The 26,819-nt window shown below is 43.3% G+C and overlaps 1 protein-coding gene across 1 annotated transcript in view; it reads right to left on the bottom strand.

Annotated features, from left to right (window-relative positions):
* Positions 1 to 26,819, bottom strand: part of LOC132869964 (acyl-coenzyme A thioesterase 5-like) — a 59,972-nt gene that overhangs the window by 30,267 nt on the left and 2,886 nt on the right. Inside the window, exons 2-3 of the mRNA XM_060903529.1 lie at positions 1,114 to 1,332; positions 222 to 321 (exon numbers count right to left, since the gene is read on the bottom strand). Coding sequence (XP_060759512.1) covers positions 222 to 321; positions 1,114 to 1,332 — 319 coding nt within the window. The remainder of the gene's footprint in view (positions 1 to 221; positions 322 to 1,113; positions 1,333 to 26,819) is intronic.

Genomic DNA, 26,819 nt, shown 5'->3' with positions numbered 1-26,819 from the left:
GCTGTGACTTGTGGGAGGTGTAATCCAAGGTGTCCATGTTTGTAGTTTGGACAGGTTCAACAGGTTTACTGACACTATTTCCCCAATAGGTGGATTTTTTCTAACCCTTTATTACTAATCTTTACAAGTGGTGCCACTAACTGAGGAGAGCACTGTATTTACATTTTAAATAATTTACTGCAAAATAATTTATCTTAATTGAGTGCTGTAATATGACGTACCTCAGTCCTGCTCGGCTGTCTTGTACTGGCCGCAGGCTCCACGTCAATGCCATGGACTCCACACCTGTATACGTGCCTCCCACACTGGAGTCCTTTTCCACTGCATACACACATGTTCACATTCAGCAATCTCGAAAGGCAGGCTATAAGACTGTGCATTATTGCAGAATTTACATGAAAACTAATAAAAATGAAGCTACTGCATCAAAGGATTAAAGCGGATACTGCTAAACTACTGCATGTCTCCTGGTAATGTTTAGTGTCCTTTTAACACATATGTATTTTTAATCGGTCCTATTTCACTCACATATTCTGTGTGATCCAATTTTAACCTTCATGAAACTAAATGCAGTGATCTGTGACCTTTTTATTATTTTATTATTTTATTTATTTATTTGTCAAGTTTAAAACAGCGAACAATAAACTGCAGATCCCAAAGACGTATCAGAGAGGTGAGGTGATCCCTGAGACTAATCACTGACCACCAACAGTCCCAATCACTAATCACTGATCACAGCTGTTTGTCCCACAATTGGACCTCTTCATTCCTCATTTTAAAGTTTCTTCTTGGAGATATTTACAAGTACTAAAAAGCAAATCACCAATTTCTTCAGGACTATTGACCTTTCATGACTATTAATCATGACAGATGTTTGTCTGCATTCTTGATAGAACGTTTAATATTTTGTATGTAAATGTGTAAAGGTTTAAACAGAGATAGATAGATAGATAGATAGATAGATAGATAGATAGATAGATAGATAGATAGATAGATAGATAGATAGAATATAAAAAGTGTACACACCCCTTTAAAATAATAGGTTTTTCTGATGTTTAAAAAAAAAAACCGGAGACCACGATGGGGGAGAGTCAGAAAAGTTTTAGTTTGTACCTGTCAGAGTGCCCTGTTCGTTGCTCACATAGTGTCCAAATGCTTCCCAAATGTCTTTGCTCTCTGAATGATGCAGACAGTAAAGGGTCACCTCCTGTTTCAGGTTTAAATTTGTCACAGCAATCCGGAGCTTTTTGTCCACGAGTCCTCGTGTGGGTTCAACTGAGAGCAAAGGGCACAGGCAGCACGCCATCATCCTGCTCGGAGCCCTCAGAAGTTCTTTTTTCCACAACCGAACACAATTTCCGAGGTAATATAGATGAATCTCTCAGAAGCTCTCACTACTTTCATGTATGGGAACTTGTCTGTTCAAGGTGTTTATAATCCAAGGTTGTACAAGAGCTAGTTAGCTCTGATCGCTCCAAATACCTTGTACACTAGAAATGAGTCATTCGCAAACCAACCATGTCTTTTAGGTAAACATTAGAAACCGAATCTCATTTCTGGAGAGCTGTTTGAATATTCATCGGTAGCCGCAGTACTGAAGCTGTAGACAGCTGTCCGAAAGGATAATCTATTAATGGGGGGAGCAGGGAGGGGGAGAGAGAAGTTGTTAATTTTTACAGCATACTTCTCCATCACAAAAGCTTTTAATGGCTTTTAATGGAGATGGTCACCAGAACCATCTCCATTCTGGCCAATCAGAAGCCATGGCTGACAGGAGAAGTCCACAGGCTCCTGAGGGCTCGGAACGCTGCCTTCAGAGCTGGGGACAAGGTGGGCCTGAGGACAGCTAGGGCCAACCTGTCACGAAGCATCAGGGTGGCCAAAAGACAGTATTCCAGGAACATTGCTGATGACTTCAACGACAGCAGAGACACCAGGAACCTGTGGCAGGGGATTCAGACCATCACAGACTACAAGCCCTTGCCGCAGACCTGTGACAACTCCACCTCTCTGCTGAATCAGTTGAACAACTTCTTCGCTTGCTTTGAGGCAGACAACAGCACCCCGGCACAGAAGACCCCACCACCTCCCGGCAACCAGGTGTTGACGCTGTCCCCAGATAGCATGAGGTGAGCTCTCAGGATGACAAATCCACGGAAAGCCCCGGGTCCTGATAACATTCCTGGTCGTGTCCTGAGAGACTGTGCCGAGGAGCTCACAGATGTCTTTACAGACATCTTCAACATCTCGTTGAGCCAGGCTGTTGTCCCCACGTGCCTCAAAGCCACCACCATCATCCCAGTCCCGAAGAAGCCATCTCCCTCCTGCTTCAATGACTCCTGCCCGGTCGCACTCACTCCCATCCTCATGAAGTGCTTCGAGCGGCTAGTCATGCAGCATATCGAGTCTGCCTTCCCCCCGCCTTGGACCCTTTCCAGTTTGCATATCAGTCCAACCGTTCGACCAATGATGCCATCTCCACTGCCCTCCACTCAGCCCTCACCCACCTGGAGACAAAAGACTCGTACGTCAGAATGCTCTTCATAGACTTCAGCTCAGCATTCAACACAATCATTCCTCAGCAGCTCATTCATAAACTGGACCAGCTGGGACTCAACACCTCCCTGTGCAACTGGCTGCTGGACTTCCTGACGGGGAGACCACAGGCTGTACGGGTCAGCAGCAACTCCTCCAGCACCATCACATTGAACACAGGGGCCCCCCAAGGATGTGTGCTGAGCCCCCTCCTCTTCACTCTGCTGACCCACGACTGCACACCAACATCCAGCTCCAACCTCTTCATTAAGTTTGCAGATGACATGACTGTGGTGGGTCTCATCAACAATGGTGATGAGACAACCTACAGGCATGAGGTGAGCCGCCTGGCCATGTGGTGCAAGGACAACAATCTCCGCCTGAACGTGGAGAAGACAAAGGAGATTGTTGTGGACTTCAGGAGAGCGCACACCCAGCATGCTCCACTAACTATCGATGGTGCTGCAGTGGAGAGGGTGAGCAGCACCAAGTTTTTGGGTCTGCACATCTCTGAAGACCTGTGCTGGAGCAACAACACCACATCACTGGCCAAAAAAGCCCAACAGCATCTGTACTTCCTCCGCAAACTGAGGAGAGCAAGAGCCCCAGCCCCCATCATGCACACATTCAACAGAGGCACCATCGAGAACATCCTGACCAGCTGCATCACCGTGTGGTATGGCGCCTGCACCGTGTCCTGCTGCAAGACTCTGCAGCGCATCATGAGAGCAGCTGAGAGGATCATTGGTGTCTCTCTCCCTTCTCTTATGGATATCTATAACTCCCGCCTCACCCGAAAAGCCATCAGGATTGCAGGTGACCCCACCCACCCATCTCACAGCCTCTTCAGCCTGCTGCCGTTGGGGAGGAGACTGCGGAGTCTCCGAGCCAAAACCAGCAGGCTCAAAGACAGTTTCTTTCACCAGGTGGTCAGGAGGCTCAACTCCCTCCCTGTTCTGCCCCGCCTCCCCCCTCTGCCCCCGCCACAGATTCTGCCCGCACACCCCCCTGCCCCCCCTTCAGCATCTGACATCATGTCACCCTCAGTTCCCCCCCCAACACACACATACTCTCAACATTCATTCGCACACTGAACTCAGGGTCTGCACATTTCACTTTACCTTGCTCATTTGCACTATTCCGCACTACCTCACCTTAACAGTTATATTTGTGTGTGTATATGTGTGTGTGTGTGTGTGTGTATATGTATATGTATGTCTATGTGTTTAGTCTATGTCTATTTCTTATCTATATTGTTTATTTCAGTTATTCTATTTTTATTTATTGCATTGCCTGTTTGCACCGTGGGTCAGAGAGGACTGAAATTTCATCTGTGCTGTATGTTGAGCATGTATAGCATATTTGACAAAGTTGACTTGACTTTTAAATGTTGATCTCATCTCCTTATCTCTAGCCGCTTTATCCTGTTCTACAGGGTCGCAGGCAAGCTGGAGCCTATCCCAGCTGACTACGGGCGAAAGACGGGGTACAACCTGGACAAGTCGCCAGGTCATCACAGGGCTGACACATAGACACAGACAACCATTCACACTCACATTCACACCTACAGTCAATTTAGAGTCACCAGTTAACCTAACCTGCATGTCTTTGGACTGTGGGGGAAGCCAGAGGACCCGGAGGAAACCCACGCGGACACGGGGAGAACATGAAAACTCCACACAGAAAGGCCCTCGCCGGCCACGGGGCTCGAACCCAGACCTTCTTGCTGTGAGGTGACAGTGGTAACCACTACACCACCGTGCCATCCCGTTTTCATTATATTTCTCCATTTCTATGACAGGAATGTTCCAGGTGGCATCATGGTTCGAGTCCCACGTTTGGCAGAAATTGAGATGTTCATCAGATGCTGAAAGTTTTTTTATTTATTGGAAATTAAATAATTTGTCTGCACATCGGTCAAGTTTTTTTTTTTGTTAACGATATTACAGGAAAATGACTGGATCAATCTTCATGAAACTTTCAGGATAGATGGGCACTGGTCTCAAATAGAACCTCCAACATTTTGAGGGTCATCCAGTCAAGGTCACCAAAAAGGTCAAAATCGTTTTTGTTGTGGCTACTGCCTCATATAGAGGCGCTAACTACTACGTCATCGTGCTGTAAGAATGGAATAGTATAACGATCGCGCACTGTACATGCACGTGTTCCGGTTAAAATGGCCAGTGACTGTATACAATTCAGTTCACCATTCGAAATAAATAGACTAGACTAAAGTAATCGTTTTCAGACGTTTATGCTTATTACAGACAGAAATTGTGTTCCACTGAGCTCTAGCGCCAAGCCATTTCCGGGAAATGAGAGTTTGGGTCATGGTGACAGTGTGTGTATGTCAGCCTCGGATATATATATATATATATATATATATATATATATATATATATATATATATACACACACACACATACACACAGTGGTGCTTGAAAGTTTGTGAACCCTTTAGAATTTTCTATATTTCTGCATAAATATGACCTAAAACATCATCGGATTTTCACACAAGTCCTAAAGGTAGATAAAGAGAACCCAGTTAAACAAACGACACAAAAATATTATACTTGGTGATTTATTTATTGAGGAAAATGATCCAGTATTACATATGTGAGTGGCAAAAGTATGTGAACCTCTAGGATTAGCAGTTAATTTGAAGGTGAAATTAGAGTAAGGTCTTTTCAATCAATGGGATGACAATCAGGTGTGAGTGGGCACCCTGTTTTATTTCAAGAACAAGGATCTTCAATGTCTGATCTTCACAACACGTTTGTGGAAGTGTATCATGGCACGAACAAAGGAGATTTCTGAGGACCTCAGAAAAAGTGTTGCTGATGCTCATCAGGCTGGAAAACATTACAAAACCATCTCTAAAGAGTTTGGACTCCACCAATCCACAGACAGACAGACTGTGTACAATTGGAGAAAACTCAAGACCATTGTTACCCTCCCCAGGAGTGGGCGACCAACAAAGATCACTCCAAGAGCAAGGCATGTAACAGTTGGCGAGGTCACAAAGGACCCCAGGGTAACTTCTAAGCAACTGAAGGCCTCTCTCACATTGGCTAATGTTAATGTTCATGAGTCCACCATCAGGAAAACACTGAGCAACAATGGTGTGCATGGCAGGGCTGCAAGGAGAAAGCCACTGCTCTCCAAAAAGAACATTGCTGCTTGTCTACAGTCTGCTAAAGATCATGTGGACAAGCCAGAAGGCTATTGGACAAATGTTTTGTGGACGGATGAGACCAAAATAGAACTTTTTGGTTTAAATGAGAAGCGTTATGTTTGGAGAAAGGAAAACACTGCATTCCAGCATAAGAACCTTATCCCATCTGTGAAACATGGTGGTGGTAGTATCATGGTTTGGGCCTGTTTTGCTGCATCTGGGCCAGGATGGCTTGCCATCATTGATGGAACAATGAATTCTGAATTATACCAGCAAATTCTAAAGGAAAATGTCAGGACATCTGTCCATGAACTGAATCTCAAGAGGAGGTGGGCCATGCAGCAAGACAACGGCCCTAAGCACACAAGTTGTTCTACCAAAGAATGGTTAAAGAAGAATAAAGTTAATGTTTTGGAATGGCCAAGTCAAAGTCCTGACTTTAATCCAATCAAAATGTTGTGGAAGGACCTGAAGTGAGCAGTTCATGTGAGGAAACCCACCAACATCCCAGAGTTGAAGCTGTTCTGTATGGAGGAATGGGCTAAAATTCCTCCAAGCCGGTGTGCAGGACTGCTGTCAGCCATACTTGACCTCGGTATTTGAAATTTGAAAAATCCTGATTACAGCCCTGTGTGTGTGTGTGTGTGTGTGTATATATATATATATATATATATATATATATATATATATATATATAATATACACACACAGTGGTGCTTGAAAGTTTGTGAACCCTTTAGAATTTTCTATATTTCTGCATAAATATGACCTAAAACATCATCAGATTTTCACACAAGTCCTAAAAGTAGATAAAGAGAACCTAGTTAAACAAATGAGTCAAAAATATTATACTTGGTCATTTATTTATTGAGGAAAATGATCCAATATTATAGATCTGTGAGTGGCAAAAGTATGTGAATCTCTAGGATTAGCAGTTAATTTGAAGGTGAAATTAGAGTCAGGTGTTTTCAATCAACGGGATGACAATCAGGTGTGAGTGGGCACCCTGTTTTATTTAAAGAACAGGGATCTATCAAAGTCTGATCTTCACAACATGTTTGTGGAAGTGTATCATGGCATGAACAAAGGAGATTTCTGACGACCTCAGAAAAAGCGTTGTTGATGCTCATCAGGCTGGAAAAGGTTACAAAACCATCTCTAAAGAGTTTGGACTCCACCAATCCACAGTCAGACAGATTGTGTACAAATGAAGGAAATTCAAGACCATTGTTACCCTCCCCAGGAGTGGTCGACCAACAAAGATCACTCCAAGAGCAAAGCGTGTAACAGTCGGCAAGGTCACAAAAGGACCCCAGGGTAACTTCTAAGCAACTGAAGGCCTCTCTCACATTGGCTAATATTAATGTTCATGAGTTCACCATCAGGAGAACACTGACCAACAATGGTGTACATGGCAGGGTTGCAAGGAGAAAGCCACTGCTCTCCAAAAAGAACATTGCTGCTTGTCTGCAGTTTGCTAAAGATCACGTGGACAAGCCAGAAGTGTATTGGAAAAATGTTTTGTGGACGGATGAGACCAAAATAGAACTTTTTGGTTTAAATGAGAAGCGTTATGTTTGGAGAAAGGAAAACACTGCATTCCAGCATAAGAACCTTATCCCATTTGTGAAACATGGTGGTGATAGTATCATGGTTTGGGCCTGTTTTGCTACATATGGGCCAGGACGGCTTGCCATCATTGATGGAACAATGAATTCTGAATTATACCAGTGAATTCTAAAGGAAAATGGCAGGACATCTGTCCATGAACTGAATCTCAAGAGGAGGTGGGTCATGCAGCAAGATAACGACCCTAAGCACACAAGTCATTCTACCAAAGAATGGTTAAAGAAGAATAACTTTAATGTTTTAGAATGGCCAAGTCAAAGTCCTGACCTTAATCCATCGAAATGTTGTGGAAGGACCTTAAGCGAGCAGTTCATGTGAGGAAACCCACCAACATCCCAGAGTTGAAGATGTTCTGTACAGAGGAATGGGCTAAAATTCCTCCAAGCCGGTGTACAGGACTGATCAACAGTTACCGGAAACGTTTAGTTGCAGTTATTGCTGCACAAGGGGGTCACACCGGATACTGAAAGCAAAGGTTCACATACTTTTGCCACTCACAGATGTGTAATATTGGATCATTTTCCTCAATAAATAAATGACCAAGTATAATACTTTTGACTCATTTGTTTAACTGGGTTCTCTTTATCTACTTTTAGGACTTGTGTGAAAATCTGATGATGTTTTAGGTCATATTTATGCAGAAATATAGAAAATTCTAAAGTGTTCACAAACTTTCAAGCACCACTGTATATTCTGTATGGGCATGGTATCAGAAAACAATTTTATTTATAAGTAGTAGCTTACAAATAAGCATTTATAAGCATAAGCAGTGTTGTGTGGGGTGGCAGTAAGTTTTATTTAATTTTCTAATTTTCAATAACATTATTTGTTTACACATTAGTGATTATATGATTCATATTCATAATGTGCGGTTTAATGCATTGGGACGGGAAGAAATTTCAGAATTAATGGACAGTGATCTTTTTACAGTGGTCAGTTTTTAAGATGATCGAGTCGACTCTCAGTGGTGAGCTCAAAAGAGTCGACTCTCGGTGGTGAGCTCAAAAGAGTGCACTGGTTCACCGAAAAGAGCTGAACACTTGGAAGTTCAAGAATAATTTAAAGCCAAACTCCACCCCCACCTCCAAAAAAAGAACCTCTGTTACCTCCAAAAAAAGAACCTCTGTTTGCAAGTGCCCTGATGTGCCCCCTTTTCCTTGCATTATTAAAGGTATACTGCTTATCAGATTTTTTTAAATTAAATTAAATTTAATTTAAATTAAATTAAAGAAAATTTTCCCTGACACCCAATTATTTTTTTAGTGGACCGGAAGCTACTGAATTCAAATCACAGACTTCAAACTTTATTACTTTTTGTTCCCCTAAAAGAACAATTAATGAATTTAGAGCCCCGTTGCCCTAAATTCTCTGCCATTTTTTTTCTTGCCTCACCGTGACCTAAACCAAGATACTACGTCATGCCTGACGTGGTGGGGTTTCTCCATTCGCAACGCATTGTGGGATACAAATTTTGCAACCTGAGAGAACAATGGAGCATGTGAGTGTACGCTTGAAACACGGAAGACCGACTACAGTAATGGAAGGTGAGAAGAAAAGACCCTGTACTGCAAAGGAAAGGAAACGCAGGACCAAACTAATAAATATTGGTGATCAGATATACATCACATATACACGCATTCTGTGTGTGTGTGTATCGCATTCTGTGCGTGTGTGTGTATGTGTATCATATATACACATACACACACACAGCCCCCTGAAGCTGACGGACTTTAGGCTTTTTTGACAGTGAAACTGGCCAATAAATGGATAGGAAATGCTAAATCATTGTTAAAATCATTTTACAAAAAATTAACACTCTTACTGTACATATCATCTGATGGACAACGGCCAAAGATAGAACTTTTAATACAAGATGTTTTATTGGGTCCGGGTTCCCAAAGTAGCAGCAGAAATTTAACACAAAATAAATTATAATAATAAAATAAAAGTTCAAGTAATTATTACAACAACAAAAAAAATACTTTGTTTACAAAACAGAATACTGTATTGCACTATGTTTGCACCGCCTGATTACATGAACCTTACAGGACTACAGCATAACAGACAGTGCCCATGACCCAACTAATCCACCCACTGGAAGATACCAATTACTTTATATTACCAACATTGCATAAACCATACATTTACATAACAATTTCAGGTCTAAGTGCAATCTCTATAATTCATAAACAAAATACCCAATTACAATAAATGCATACATTTTTTACAATACGCAATGTTAATTGGGTGAAACCACTACAATCCATGCACGAGCTGGTGCGTGTGCCCGAGACTGGCACTACAAAGCCACCCCGGCCTCCGTAGTTTGCGTCCTTTGACCCAGGAACCTGGAAGTCCTTCAGTAAACAAACACAGTGAAGCAACGGGAAAATGAAGCTCTCGCCTACACAATCACAGATATGCAAAATAAAAGACCTGAACTTAACTAAGGTGTGTGTGTGTGTGTGTGTGTGTGTGCTGTTATATGATTACTGTAACTGTGTATGGTCAGAAAAGACGATAGATAAGCATAACCATTGCACAATAACACTACAAACAACCTGCGTATGCACCCGCAAAGTTATTTAGCTGCTGGCTAGTTGCAGCTTGTAGCTTCCAACGTTACTATGTGTCAGTATAGTGTAATGGAGGGATAAATCTCAATCTGCAGAGCTCTGTGTCACAATCTGTATGCAGCTGGCCGGATGTTTTTCTACTGCAATCGCGTGGCCACTTCAGGTAGCCCCATATGCATTCGTTTAATGGTCTTCTGCGTGTTAGTTACAAAATTATAGTAAAGCGAATACTTTACAATTTATTTGGTGTGTACTGATGAAGTTGCGTTTTTTTGTTTTTTTGGCCATGGGAAGGGTGGCAGGCCAGATTTATAACGTGGCGGTGCACCACTTTAAAAGGGCCCATGGAGAACAATGCCTTCTATGTAAACTATCTAATGCACAGGAATAATATTTACATCATGAAATCAATACATAATTTTTGTCATGATTAACGAATATTGGCTAGAATACACTCAATGAAAAACAGACTTCAACAAGATGAGTGACCAGGTTCAAGTTCACCTCAAAAAGATACTGTACATATTTGGGCTAATTGCAGCATGTTCTTCACTAAAATATTTACGATAGGGAGAAACATACTAACCAGCATTTGATGTGTAGGATCCATTGGCTCGGTCATATTTTCTGTCACAACTTGAGTTCTGAACTTGCAACGTGAATGTTATGATTAGCTTCTCATCTCATGGCAAAATGACGTAACTGGGTCAGTGCCCGGGCAATGAAAACCTGCGCATGCATACACTGGACTTCCTCTCTCTGCTTCACTGTGTGAAGCGTGCGATTTCATGTAAATTATTTGCTAAGGAATCCCCTCAAAATTTTACATGGTCATAAAATTGGACATTCAAAATCCTTCGTAAGCAGTTGTGATGAAATGTATCCAAACGCTGTAGTTGTTGTTTAAGAGCCCATGTTGCACAGCCATAGAGCAGTATCGTGATTACTCCACACTCATAGATTGTAATTTTGGTGCTAAATGTGATCCCTCTATTCTTCCATATATATTATTCAGAGCATTAAAGGCACTAGAAGCTAGACCAAACCTGGTGTTAATCTCTTTATCATTTGAGCCATCACTAGAGATTGCGGATCCCAGATAACGGAAGTGATTTACTTGCTCGAGATTTATTCCCTCGACCTCTATATTCAGGGTTTCAGAAAGAGGGTAAGGATGCTGATTATGGGACCTTCCTATCAGCATGGTCTTTGTCTTGTTTGTGTCAATCTGTAGGCCTGCTTCCTTGCCATACCTCGCAATATGGTCAGTGGTTTCTTGAAGCCCGGGTATGGTACTGTCAAGAGCGGATATATCGTCTGCATAATCCAAGTCAGTGACAGACAGCAGCATACCGTGAGCTTCTCCTTTTCTGGAGCAGGAAGCTTCCGGAGACCGTTTTCTCCTGCATGGTCCGTTCCATCACCCAGTTCAGGACGAGATTAAAGATGGGTGGAGCTTGAATGTCATCCTGCCCAGTTCCAGATTTTACTGCAAACTACTCTGTAAGGTCTTCTCCAACACGCACTGAACTGACAGTGTCGGTGTAGAATGCCTTGAAGACATTTATGTATTTCTGTGGAATCCCATAATGCTCCAGGGTGGGCCAGATAAACTCTCGGTTCACTGAGTCAAATGCAGCTTTAAAGTCAATGAAGTTGATGTAAAATGGTAGGTCAAACTCCAGCGCACGTTCGATGGTCCATACATGATCGGTTCTTCCTGAAACCACACTGGTTTTCGTGAAGCACAGCCTCGATACCGTGGGACAACCTCGAGATAACAATGATTTGAAAGAGCTTAGATGCAACACAGCGAAGCATGATTCCTCAGTTGTTCTCACAGTAAGAGATGTCACCCCTTTTTCCTAGCTTCGTGATGACCCCTTTCAGCCAGTCGGTGGGGACTCGCTCAGAGTTCTAAACTTTCTCAAATATAGGCATGAGTTTTTCCACCGTCACTTCACCACCAAACCGGAGCTCCTCATTACTGATTTGATCTATGCCTCCTGCTTTGTGATTTTTCAACTTTGAAAGCGCTTTTCGAACTTCGCCTGCAGTTGGAGGGTACATCGGGAGATAGAGGTCTACCACAACTGGGCCTACAGGTGGAATATCAACTGGGTTTCCAACTGGTGGATTCAGGAGTTCTTCGAAATGTTCTCTCCATCTGTCTAGCTTCTTTTCCTTGTCTATGATAAAATTGCCATTTCTATCCTGGACTGCAGAGGTGTTATTCTGCTTTCTTCCGGACAGGACCTTGATATTATGCCATACTTCCCGTTGGTTGCCTGTAATAGAGGCATGTTGAAGTTTATTGGCAATTTGCGAGGCCCATTTTTTATTGTCTTTCCTTACACTCTTCTTTACTTTCTTGTTGGCTTGAGAGTACAGAGCGCGGTTTGCATCAGTGGGCTTTGATCTCTTGAGTTGGTTATGCTTATCTATGAGTTCGATGGTTTCAGCAGAGAGATACTTATCCCATGCTTTCTTCGGCCTAACACCCAGCATTTCGTTGGCCGCAGAATGAAAGGCATTCTTAATGTGTTCCCAGTCATCATCTAGGCAAGTGTTAGCAGAAGCATCGACCGTGTGGAGCCGGAGGGCTTGTTGAAAGACTTCTACTTTTTCACCATTCCTAAGTAGTTCTAAGTTGGGAGGAGAGGTCTTTCTGTTCCTTCTTTGTGCGCTAAGCTTCAAGCGTAGTTTGCACTTGACAAAATTGTGAGTGGAATTTATGTCTGCTCCATGAAAGCTCCGTATGTCTATCAGGGATCGTCTCCAGCATTTGTTGATGCAAATATGGTCTATCTGAGTGGATGTGCCGCCGTTCGGTGAGGTCCAGGATGCTTTGTGGATGACCTTGTCTTCAAATAGGCTTCCACCAACAACATATTCATGCAGTGCACAAAAGTCAAGACGACGAGTTCAATTGTCATTCGCTTCTGAGTGGTAAGAATGAATTACGTTAGGCTACGCCTCGGTGTCACTTCCGACACAAGCGTTAAAATCTCCAAGTAGAATTCTGATATCATTTTGAGACAGAGAGAGAATCAGCCCTAGGAAACACCATAGGACTATTTACACGATCAACGTATGTGTGTGACTGGGATAACCAAAAACTACCATCCAATCAGCCCTGTAACTGAGATAACCGAAACTACCATTCAATCGGTTCTCGGAAACACCATAGGACTATTTATACAATGCACACATGTGCAACTGGGACAGCCAGAGATTTCAGATCTCCAGATGGAAGAAGAGAACCCAAAGTACTTCATGAAAAAAACTTTCTCTTACCTTCCATGTAGAAATCCTGGACGAGCCCCAGGAAAACTTAGGGTTTTTTTCTGTTTAATATCTTTATTGAGTTTTTCACATAAAAACAATAAGCTGGAGAAACATGAATGGAAGGTTCTGCCCTGTGTAACAGAAATAAAGAAGTACAGTTTCTGTTCCTTCACATATACATATCATATTATGAGTAGCCAACTATACATGCGTGTGTGTGTGTGTATATATATATATATATATATATATATATATATATATATATATATATATATATATATATATAATGTATGTGTGTGTGTGTGTGTGTGTGTGTGTGTGTGTAAAAATCTCCTTCTCACCCCCAGCAGGAGGGTGGTATCCATGTTGTCCTCAAGCTCGGGTCCTCTACCAGAGGCCTGGGAGTTTGAGGGTTCTGCACAGTATCTTCGATGTTCCTAGTACTGCGCTCTTCTGGACTGAGGCTTCAGTTGTTGTTCCTGGGATTTGCTGGAGCCACTCTCCCAGTTTGGGGGTTATTGCCCCAAGTGCCCCCACTACCACGGGGACCACGCAACCCTTGACCTTCCACATCCGTTCCAGCTGCTCTTTCAACCCTTGATACTTCTCAAGTTTCTCATGTTCCTTCTTCCTGATGTTGGCGTCAGCTGGGATTGCCACATCTATCACCACCACCCTCTTCTGCTCTTTGTCCACCACCACTATGTCTGGTTGGTTAGCCAGGATCTGTTTGTCAGTCTGGAAGCTGAAGTCCCACAGAACCTTGGCCCTGTTGTTCTCAGCCACCTTCTGTGGTATGGCCCATTGGGACTTGGGTACTTCTATTCCATACTGGTTGCAGATGTTCCTGTATACTATCCCAGCCACTTGGTTGTGCCTCTCCATGTACGCTGATCCAGCTAGCATCTTACACCCTGCTACTATGTGCTGGACTGTTTCAGGGGCTTCTTTGCACAGTCTGCATCTTGGGTCTGATCTACTCTGGTAGATCCTGGCCTCTATGGCTCTTGTGCTTATGGCCTGTTCTTGTGCTGCCATGATTAGTGCCTCTGTGCTGTCTGTCAGTCCTGCATTATCCAGCCACTGGTAGGATTTCTTGATATCAGCCACTTCCTCTATCTGACGGTGGTACATGCCATGTAGGGGTTTGTCCCTCCAGGTTGTCTGTTCCTCCTCCTCCTCCTCCTCTGTACTCTCATCAGGGTTCTGCTGCCTGAGACATTCACTTAGCAGTTCATCCTTTGGGGCCATCTTTCTGATGTATTCTTGGATTTTCGATGTTTCATCCTGGACCGTGGTCTTGACACTCACTAGCCCTCGGCCTCCCTCTTTCCACTTAGTGTATAGTCTCTGGGTGCTGGACTTGGGGTGGAACCCTCCATGCATGGTGAGGAGCTTTCTAGTCTTGATATCTGTGACTTCTATCTCCTCCTTTGGCCAGCTTATGATACCAGCGGGGTATCTGATGACTGGTAGTGCGTACATGTTGATGGCTCGGACCTTGTTCTTACCATTCAGCTGACTTTTCAGGACCTGCCTTACTCTCTGGAGGTATTTGGCTGTGGTTGACTTCCTTGTGGCCTCTTCATGGTTTCCATTAGCCTGTGGGATGCCAAGGTACTTGTAGCTGTCTTGGATATCACCTATGTTGCCCTCTGGTAGGTCAATCCCCTCAGTCCGGATCATCTTGCCTCTCTTTGAGACCATCCGGCCACACTTGTCCAATCCGAATGACATCCCTATGTCATCGCTGTAGATCCGGGTGGTGTGGATCAGCGAGTCTATTTCTCGCTTGTTCCTGGCATACAGCTTGATGTCATCCATGTAGAGCAGGTGGCTGATTGTTGCCCCACTACGGAATCGGTACCCGTAGCCGCTCTTCGTGATGATCCGACTGAGGGGGTTCAGGCCTATGCAGAACAGCAGTGGTGATAGCGCATCTCCTTGGTATATGCCGCACTTGATGTTGACTTGGGCAATGGGTTTTGAGTTGGCCTCTAGGGTTGTCTTCCACATTTCCATTGAGTTCTGGATGAAGGTCCTTAGGTTCCTGTTGATCTTATACAGTTCCAGACATTCCAGTATCCATGTGTGTGGCATTGAGTCGTAGGCTTTCTTGTAGTCAATCCAGGCAGTACACAGGTTGGTCTGTCTCTTCTTACAGTCTCGGGCAACTGTTCTATCGACCAGTAGCTGGTGCTTGGCTCCTCTGGTGTTACTGCCAATCCCTTTCTGTGCCTCGTTCATGTATTGAGCCACATGCTTACTCATTTTTGCCGCAATGATGCCTGACAGGGCCTTCCATGTTGTGCAGAGACAGGTAATTGGCCGGTAGTTGGATGGGATGGGTCCCTTCTGGGGGTCCTTCATGATTAGGACTGTCCTGCCTTGGGTTAGCCATTCTGGGTGGCTCTCATCCCTCAGCAGCTGGTTCATCTGTGCTGCTAGGCATTCATGGAGTGCAGTTAGCTTCTTCAGCCAGTACGTATGGATCATATCGGGGCCTGGTGCTGTCCAGCTCTTCATCTTTGACACTCTTTCTTGGACGTCTGCCATTGAGATGGTTACTGGTTCTTGTTCTGGGAGGTTGCTGTGGTCAGCTCTTAGGTCCACTAACCATTGGGCATCGGTGTTGTGTGATGCCTTTCTTTCCCATATGTCTTTCCAGTATTTTTCCACCTCAGCTCTTGGTGGGTCTGACCGGTTGTTGTTCCCCTGCCATTGAGAGTACACCTTGGCTGGTTCAGTGGAGAACAGCTTGTTTATTCTCCTGGCCTCTCCTTCCTTGGTGTATCTCCTCAACCGGGTGGCCAGAGCTGTTAGTCGCTGTTTGGCAGTTTCGAGTGCCTCTGGTATGGAGAGTGAGTTGTACTTCCTGGGTGCCCCTTTATTCACCATGTTCCCTTTCTGTAGTTCAGCTAGCTGGCTAACTTCTCTCTGTGCTGCCTTTTATCTTGGCTTCTAATCGTCTCTTCCATGGTGGATACTGTTTGTTATGTCCCGAGCCCACCTTGTGTCCAAGCATCTCCATGATTACTGTTGCTGTACTGTGTATCAGCTTGTTGGTCTCAGTGATGGTTCTTGTGGAGATTGTCTTCAGAGCAGCATTCACATCTACTAGTAGATCTTCTGAAGGTACTTGGCAACTCAGCTTCGGTATTTGTCGGGGGCTCCAGGGGGTCACGATCTTCCTTCTCAGGTCAGAAGTTCTTGTGTTGAGGCTGTTAGCTGTTGGGGCTTGGTACCCAATCTCTGGTTGTGGGGATGATGATGACATCTCCCCGCTGACCTGTCTTCCTGGCTCCCCCTTGCCGTAGCATCGTTGTTGTATTTCATTAATCTCTAGTTGTGATAGTAGATTTCGATTACGGATGTTGGAACACTGGGCTAATAGCTGTTTCTTTGTTAGCCTTGATTGTGGGTTTCAAAGTATCCAATGGTCCCACATTCGCTGCATGTATCCCCTCTCTCTGGGATTGCTTGTATAGTAGCATTCCAGCAAATCCGTATTTTCTGTCCTCATCCACCGATGTCTTGTTCCAGTAGCCCATTTCTCATCAGTTTGCCCTGGTTCCCTAGCAACTGACGCAGACCTTGTTGACCCGGGCGACGTCTGAGCCGGTATGACTCTATCAGTTATGTCTTCACTCATTCCTGAGGTAGGCTGATATATCATGAGGAGTCTTGCCTAAGGACCCTTACTGGATGATGTTTTGCCCCAACCGGGATTCGAACCTCGATCTCCTGCGTCGTAGTCAGTGAGCATTATCACTGTACTATCCAGCTGAGTTTTGTGTATATATATATATATAGATAGACACAAAAACAAACAACGCTGTCTTAAACAAAAACAACCATAACAGCAAGAACAACAGGGGGTGAGGCCATGTTATGCATAAACAAAAGAATCATATATAGAGAAATAAGAGTGGGGGGAATCCCCCTGAAGACAGCATCATTAACATCAAGTGCATAAAAACTCATGTAACCCACTATGTGTTGATCCATACTGTATTTTCTCACTTATAGTCGACCAGGCCCTTCAACACAATGGTAGCTAGTGTCGTACCAATGCAAGTCAGGAATGGGGACCAGATTCTATAGAAAACCTCAGTCATACATCTGGACCTGTATGTTAAGTATTCCATGGGTAACATGTCAAAAATAACCTTATGCCATCCAGCTATTGTGGGGGATTTACAGTCTATCCACTTCAGCAATATGTTCTTCCTTGCACAGAAAGTGAGAATAGGGAAGAGTCTTTTGGAATGTGCACTTTTAAGTTGTGTATCCGCTAGTCCAAACAGTAGACACACTGGGTCTTTTTTAGGTTTAATGTCAAAAATTAAATGTAGTCGATTATCTACATCTTGCCAGTATTTATCAATATATCTACAAGTCCAGACACAATGAATAAAACTCCCCACCTCGACATTACACTTAGTGCACAGTTCTGATTTACTGTTATCCAGTTTGTGTCTAAACTGGGGAGCGATCTGTAAACGGTGAAGAAGTCTAAATTGGGTTTCTTTTGTCCTATTACAGACTGAGATGTTGTTTGCTGATTCCCATATCCGTTCCCATACTGCCTCATCAACATCCATGTTTAGATCGTTAGTCCAATCTCTGCTCGTGAAAGCAAGTTTGCCTTTGTCATATTTAGTGAGTGCCTGATATCCGAGACCCAAAATACCTTTTTTCTTGCCAGCAGTGATTATCTTTTCCAATGGGAAGAGTTGGTAACAGATCCCTCCGTCTTTTTGGCTGTTTAAGAAACTTTGAATCTGAAGATACCTAAAAAAAATCATTTTGTGAAAGGTTATACTTTTTACACACTTGGCTGAATGATAGCATTGCATTCTTTTCATATAAGTGTCCAATAGTAAGGATACCTTTACTTTTCCATAACTTAAAGCCCCTATCTATAGCGCCAGGACAGAAATCTATGTTACCCCACACTGGTGAAAGGAAGGACAGCTGTCCCTCAAGACCTTCCAATTTCCTTATATCCTTCCAGGCTTTAATAGTTGCATTTATAATCATGTTGTCACCAACAGAAGCTTTAATCTTTTTTTGTTCGGATGCAAACAAGAGACCACACAAGGGATAACCAACCTGTGAGGACTCTAAGTCCAGCCATGTAGATTCATTATCATTTTTTGATCCAGTCAGCAATATAACGCAGCTGTGAGGTCAGCTGGTACAGCCTAATGTCAGGGACTGAAAGGCCGGCTTTTTCTTTAGGCTTCATGAGTCTGGCTAAGCTCATACGGGGTCTTTTTCTGTTCCATATAAATGTACTAAATCGACCATTCAGTTCTTTGATCACTTTTTTAGGGAGCAAAACTGGGAGCATCTGAAATACATACAGAAGTTTAGGTAAAATATTCATCTTAAGTAATGAAATCCTGCCTAGCATGGATAGTGGCAAGGAAGTCCACCTTTCAAGGTCTTCATATATGCATTTAAGTAAAGGTGTAAAATTGGCAGCACATAATTGATGAAGGAATGGAGTTACCACAATACCTAAATAAGTAAAGCCCCGTGGTGTCCATCTGAATGGGCAAGATAAAGGGGGTGAGAGATTTGTGTCCGGCAGGGCTGTTTACTGTCACCTTTCCTATTTCTGCTAGCTGTAGACTGGAAAATGCGGGAGAGCACAGAAGGTAGAAGGAATGGAACACAGTGGACCTTGTGGAACCATCTGGATGATCTAGACTTTGCTGATGACATCATTCTACTACCACATAGCCACAGATGCAGGATAAGATCAGACTCCTGGAGCAGTCAGCAGCTAAACTGGGGCTATTCGTAAGTAAGGATAAAACAGTCTATGAAGATTAACAACAACAACGAGAACCCTCTTCTACTGGAGAAGGGGGACATCGAGGAGGTTTCATCTTTCACGTATCTTGGAAGTATTGTGAGTACTAGTGGAGGCACAGATGACATCAAAGCTAGAATCGGGAAAGCCAGAGCAGCCTTTAATATCTTGCAGAAGGTTTGGAAAGCGAGGGACATCACAACATCAACCAAATTACATATCTTCAGCACCAATGTCAAAGCGGTGTTGCTGTATGGCTCAGAAACTTGGAGGACAACAAAGGCTATGCTGGGGAAAGTACAAGCATTTATTAATAGATGTTTAAGAAGGATACTTAGGATTTGGTGGCCTGAAAAGATCAGGAACCAGTCGGAAGACTGATATGTAGAAGGAAATGGACTTGGATTGGTCACATGCTGAGGAAGCCAAAAGATCACATTACCAAACAGGCTCTTACAGTTAGGTCCATATATATTTGGACACTGACACAATTTTTTTTTCTACCTGTTTACTGAAACATATTCAAGTTATAGTTATATAATGGACATAAAGTCCAGACTTTCAGCTTTCATTTGAGGGTATCCACATTAAAATTGGATGAAGGGTTTAGGAGTTTCAGCTCCTTAACATGTGCCACCCTGTTTTTAAAAGTACCAAAAGTAATTGGACAATTGACTCAAAGGCTATTTCATGGGCAGGTGTGGGAAATTCCTTCATTATGTCATTCTCAATTAAGCAGATAAAAGGCCTAGAGTAGGGCGGCACGGTGGTGTAGTGGTTAGCGCTGTCGCCTCACAGCAAGAAGGTCCTGGGTTCGAGCCCCGGGGCCGGCGAGGGCCTTTCTGTGCGGAGTTTGCATGTTCTCCCCGTGTCCGCGTGGGTTTCCTCCGGGTGCTCCGGTTTCCCCCACAGTCCAAAGACATGCAGGTTAGGTTAACTGGTGACTCTAAATTGACTGTAGGTGTGAATGGTTGTCTGTGTCTATGTGTCAGCCCTGTGATGACCTGGCGACTTGTCCAGGGTGTACCCCGCCTTTCGCCCGTAGTCAGCTGGGATAGGCTCCAGCTTGCCTGCAACCCTGTAGAACAGGATAAAATGAGCGCAGTTAAAACGACGAGGCAGTGCTAGTCGCCAAGCCTGAATCATTGATTTTTGTACTGAAAAGAACAAAATAGCCTATGACTATTAAATAGAGAAAAGACCACTTAAATAAAAATGTCTTCTTGTTAATGTCATTTAAAACACCATAGGGACCTACATTTCCACTGTGATAACCTACTTTGAGACAGCTTTGAGGAATAGCTAAAGGACTACTCGCAGAGTAGACTATTCGTGACATTGCAGTGAGAACCCAAAATGTTAAGTTCTAATACTAATCGTAGCCTACTCCTCAAAGGTTTAGCAGCAGGCGAGGGAGAGTTCGCTGTTAATCAGACGGCTGATGGTGAGAACACAGATGCATGCCTTTCTGCAGCATCGGGCGAGGGAGATAACACTGTGCATCAGATGGCTGGTGATGAGAGAGATGCACGTACAGCGTCAGGTGAGGAAGGTGTCTCTGGCTGTGTCGCTGACTCTTCAATTGAGGAAGAGCCCATAACGGGCCCCGATGAAGATGAACTCCCAGACTCTGGAATGCGCTGTTGAGACTGACCCTTATCCTACTGACAGGGCTAATTTCCCTATTGATATTTGTGACAATGATGTAAAGAGGTCCATCGTAAGACAAGGACCATGAAAATACGAAGGTCCCTATCCGAGGGATGCAAAAGGCAGATGTTTTTCTAAAGAATATTTTTACCAGGTGTCAAAGAAAGGTACAAAGATCCCAAGAAAATGGTTGTGTTACTCCCTGAAATTTGATCGTGTGTACTGCCAGTCTTGTTGGCTGTTTGGTGACAGAAAGTCTGTGGGTCATAATTTGGCATCGACAACCGGAATTAATGACTGGCAAGGTCTATCACGAAAGATCAAAGAGCACGAACGTGCCCATTGTCACTTGTCAGCCTGTGTCATTTATGATACCTGGCAGCAAAATCTAACCATCAATGAACAAATTTCTTCTGAATTTAGGAGTGAGGTTAATTTTTGGTCAGATGTATTAAAAAGGATTGCTGATGTTACCTTGACACTTGCATCCTGTAACTCTGCTTTCCGTGCGCATCATGAGAAACTTGGAGACATAAACAATGGAAACTTTCTGGCCCACATCGAACTTCTTAGACGTTACGACCCTGTGTTAGAAAAGTTGATTAAAAGTAAAAGTAAAATCAAATACTTAAGCCCAAAAATTCAAAACGAAATGATATCGATCATGGCGCAAAATGTCTTAGGCGAAATAGTGAAAGAAATCCACGAGGCAGAATTTTATTCTGTAATATTAGACACAACACAAGATATTTCCAAAGTGGATCAGCTAAGCCAAGTGCTCCGATATGTCACGATTTCTAAAGATGACAATGATATGCCTTCAGAATCTGTCGGATCATCTCAAGTATTCCGTAGAATACTACGGAATCTGTCAAGTGCATCTGACAACCTTGCGTCACTCAGAGGTGAATATGACAGCCTCAAAGAAGCTGCCCAAGACCTGGCCAAATTGCGGGGTATTTCTCCTTTATTTCCCGAGAAACGCAACAGGCGTACGAAAACCCATTTCGATGAATTGTGTGAAGACGAAAGGCTTCTGAATGCAGAGGAGAATTTTAAAGTATCGGTCTTCTATGCAACTTTAGACATTGTCGTTGCGCAGGTGGGTCGCAGGTTTGAAAGCATGCGGGAAGTGGCACGAAGGTTTGGGTTTTTACGCCCCGAGGAACTCGTCTCGAAATCTGATGGTGAATTATATGCATCGGCAAGTACTCTGGCTGAGCAATACAATGATGACTTATCTGCTGATTTTCCTGATCAGATCCTGTCATTTAGAAGTGCATTACGACCTGCCTTAAAAGAAATTGAACATGGTGGGGTCCGAGATTTGGTGCACACTCTCTTTGTGAAACACAGTTCCGTATTGTCCAGTTTACCTGACGTTGCTACAGCCATCAAATTGTTCCTGACTATACCCGTAACCGTCACAACCGCAGAGAGGTCATTTTCCAAATTGAAATTAATTAAAACATACTTGCGAAGCACTATGTCGCAAGATAGACTGCGGGGTCTAGCCATCCTTTCCATAGAGAACAGGCGCGCTCGCAAGTTGGATTTAAACGGTGTGGTTAGGGATTTCGCTCATATGTGCGCTAGAAGGAGTGCCCACATAGACCCTTCCTGCATGACGTCATCGCGCCGCAAGATTTCGGTAGTCGCCATATTGGAAGACCAAGTACACATCTATGCAAGTACATACATACATAAAACAAACTACACCTGAAATGTAGCCAGGGCCGGTTCTGCCCTAATCTGGACCCGGGTGCAACATCGCGCAACCCCCCCCCCAAAAAAAACCCAGTCTAAATCAGGACAACCAGTGTTCGAACTACGGGGGTACTCGGGGGATCCGAGATCCCCTGAAACAGACATGAGATCCCTTGAAAACATGATTTGGGAAATGTTGGGGGGGTCTCTAAAATATTGGAAGGGAGGAGCAACAATTGGAGCTCTTCCTGGTTTACGCACTTCCTGTTTCCTGAGTTGTTCGCGCCGAGTCCTTTTTCCAGCGAGTGCCGGTGTTAATTACTAATCCTTTTTAAACTTTTTTTCTATAAATAAATTTCCAGTATCCTCTTCATTTTTATTATACTGTCGCTTTCATTTTTGTACTTTTCACTTTCGCTTTCCTTTTTCCGTTTTTTTTCCCGTTTTTTTCTCTTTTTTTTCGGAAGAACGCCGAGACCGGAAGCTTTCTTTTTCTCTCCTCCTGTGTAAAGTCCACAAGTGGAGGCCATCTGATCTGCTTTAATATCAACAGATCTTCATTTAAGGTACGTGAATCTTTTCATCATGGCACACCTTCAGCCTGTTCAGTGTGCTGAGTGCAGGATGTTTAGTCATTCTTCCTCCGTCACTAGCGATAGCTCTATTAGCTTTACTTGTGATAAGTGCAGATTAGTTAGCTCTCTGACGGAGAAGATTTCAGTGCTAGAAGCGCGTGTCCAGGCTTTAGAGCAGGTTAGTGAGCGTGAGAACAGTGTAGTTTCTGTTAGGGAAAGTCTGGATGCCCTAGGTGGAGTTAGCAATCCCCCAACTCCGGCATTAGAGCCCTTACAGCGGGGCGAATGGGTGACGGCTCGGCGGCATAAGCGTAGAGCCAAAGCTACCGCTGAGGCTCGCCCACGGGAGCACCACTCCTCTCCGCGTCACGTGTCGAACAGGTTTGCTCTCCTTAGTGATGCACCCACTGAGAAACCTGAAAGAGCTCTGGTTATAGGGGACTCTTATCATACGGCACGTGAAATTAGCTCAGCCTTTAGGGGCACCAGCAGCTTTAGTCAGGTGTATACCGGGAGCCAGGGCGCCGGACATAGCAGGTAATCTTAGGGTCCTAGGCAAGCACAGGTTCTCAAAGATAGTTATCCATGCAGGAGCTAATGATATACGCCTTCGTCAGTCTGAGGTTACTAAGAGTAACTTTGTAGAGGTGTTTAAATTAGCGAAGGCGATGTCCGATGCTGTAGTATGCTCTGGCCCCATCCCAATGCGGCGTGGCAATATAGCTTACAGCAGGTTATGGTCGCTGAACTGCTGGCTGTCCAGGTGGTGCTCTGAAAACAGTGTGGGCTTTATAGATAATTGGGCTAATTTTGAGGGCACTGCTGGCCTGTTAGGGCGGGACGGTATCCATCCCACTCGGGAAGGTGCTGCTCTCATTTCCTGCAGCATAGGTCATAGTCTCAGAACAGGCCTAGTTAATTTCTGACAATCCAGAGCCAAGGCCAGGGAGCAGACGAACAGGCTAAACCGACTGTCTGCTAGCTGCACAGAGTCGTCACTCAGGGCCCACTACATCAAGACTGTGTCTGTTCCCCGAGCTCAACAAAAAGGTAGAAATTTTCAGAGAGTTTGTTCCAGTAACCTAATCAATATAAAATTAGATCAGACTGACTGTACAGCTGCTGCCAGCACCTTTGATCTAAAGGTGGGGCTATTAAATATTAGATCTCTTACATCTAAAGCGCTAATGGTTAATGAACTCATTACTGATCAGGAGTTTAATGTACTGTGTTTAACAGAAACATGGATTAAGCCAAATGAATATATAGCATTAAATGAAGCGAGTCCTCCTGGATACAGTTATATACACCAGCCTCGTCTAACTGGCAGAGGAGGAGGCGTCGCGGTTATTTATAACGATTATCTAGGTGTAACACACAAACCTGGTTATAAATTTAATACATTTGAAGTTCTTCATACTCATATAATGTATGTAGCCTCGAAAAATAAGTCTACCCAGTTAATTCCATTGCTTATTATTTACAGGCCCCCGGGGCCATATTCCGAGTTTCTTTCTGAATTTGCAGATTTTATCTCAGATTTGGTTATTTCCTTAGACAAAGCTTTAGTTGTCGGAGATTTCAATATTCACTTCGATAACCCAGAAGACCCTTTAAAAACAGCGTTTGTGTCCATCTTAGATTCAGTCGGGATTAAGCAGAATGTCATAGGACCGACCCATAATGGTGGTCACACCCTTGATCTAATACTAACATTCAGATTAAACGTAGACAATATAGTCATACTTCCACAGTCTAAAGTTATCTCAGATCATTGTCTCATCTCATTCAAAATATGTCTGAGTAATAATATATGCACCTCACCACGCTACTGTATTAAACGTACTTTCACGTCAACTACTGCACAGAGTTTTATAAATGATCTCCCAGAGCTGTCAACTTTGATTGGGTCACTGTCAGCCCCTGCAGAACTTGATCAGGCAACTGAATGCTTAGAGTCAACATTCCGCCATACTTTAGATAATGTAGCTCCTCTAAAAAGGAAAATGGTCAGAGACAAAAAATTAGCACCCTGGTATAATGATGACACTCGCACATTAAAACAGACCACTCGAAAATTGGAACGTAAATGGCGTCAAACAAAATTGGTAGTGTTCAAATTAGCTTGGAAGGAGAGCTTCCTGAAGTATAGAAAAGCTCTTAGTGCTGCGAGATCAACATATTTCTCCTCCCTAATAGAAGATAACAAAAATAATCCTAGATTCCTATTTAATACTGTAGCAAAATTAACCAGGAATAAGTCCACTATCAACACATGCACACCTGCAGTATGTAGTAGCAACGACTTTATGAATTTTTTTAATGACAAAATTGAGAATATCCGACAAAAAATTCAAACTACTAATTTAAGGTTAGACAATGAAAGTGACCTTGTAGTTAACAATATAACTGTATCAGATCATCAGTTAGAATGTTTTACTCCCCTAAAAGAAACTGAATTACTTTCATTAATCTCTACATCAAAAGCCTCAACTTGCGTACTAGATCCCTTACCGACACATCTATTCAAACAGATAATGCCTGGAGTAATTGAACCGCTTCTAAAAATAATAAATTCTTCTCTTATGATTGGCTATGTACCCAAATCCTTTAAACTAGCAGTTATCAAACCCCTGATTAAAAAACCTGACCTTGATCCCTGTCAGCTGTCCAATTATCGGCCAATATCAAACCTCCCCTTTATCTCCAAGATCCTTGAAAAAGCTGTGGCACAGCAGTTATGCTCATATTTACATAGGAATAACATCCATGAAATGTATCAGTCAGGATTTAGACCTCATCATAGCACAGAGACAGCACTGGTTAAAGTAGTAAACGACCTACTGTTGGCGTCTGATCAGGGCTGTGTCTCGCTACTTGTGTTGCTTGACCTTAGTACAGCATTTGATACCATTGATCATTCCATTCTTTTGGATAGACTAGAAAATGTTGTGGGAGTTAAGGGAATGGCCCTCTCCTGGCTCAGGTCTTATCTAACTGATCGTTATCAGTATGTTGATATAAATGGTGATATTTCTAGACGTACCGAGGTAAAGTTTGGTGTTCCACAAGGTTCTGTCTTGGGTCCACTGCTTTTTTCTCTATATATGTTACCTCTGGGCGATATTATTCGTAAACATTGTATTAGTTTCCACTGTTATGCTGATGACACACAGTTGTATGTCTCTGCAAAACCTGATGAGAGACACCAGCTTAATAAAATTGAGTTATGTGTTAAGGACATTAGACCCTGGATGCTTATTAATTTCCTTCTGCTTAACTCTGACAAGACTGAAGTACTTGTGCTAGGACCACATACAGCTAGAAGTAAGTTTTCTGATTACACAGTAACTCTGGATGGCCTTTCTGTTTCTTCACGTGCAGCAGTAAAAGACCTCCGAGTGATTATTGACCCCAGTCTTTCATTCGAAACTCACATTGATAACATCACCCGGATAGCTTTCTTTCATCTCAGAAATATTGCAAAGATAAGAAATTTAATGTCATTGCATGATGCAGAAAAACTAGTCCATGCTTTCGTTACCTCCAGGTTGGATTATTGTAATGCCTTACTGTCTGGATGTTCCAATAAGTGCATAAACAAGCTCCAGTTAGTTCAAAATGCCGCAGCAAGAGTCCTTACTAGAACTAGAAAATATGACCACATCACGCCTGTCTTGTCCACACTGCATTGGCTCCCAATCAAGTTTCGTATTGATTATAAAATACTACTATTGACCTTTAAAGCACTAAATGGTCTCGCACCACAGTACCTGAGTGAACTTCTGCTCCTCTATGACCCGCCACGCCTACTTAGATCAAAAGGTGCAGGCTATCTGCTGGTACCTCGTATAGTGAAG

Source organism: Neoarius graeffei, chromosome 21 (assembly GCF_027579695.1).
Source record: "Neoarius graeffei isolate fNeoGra1 chromosome 21, fNeoGra1.pri, whole genome shotgun sequence".
Lineage (NCBI taxonomy): Eukaryota > Metazoa > Chordata > Actinopteri > Siluriformes > Ariidae > Neoarius > Neoarius graeffei.
This window is presented reverse-complemented; position numbering and strand designations above follow the sequence as displayed.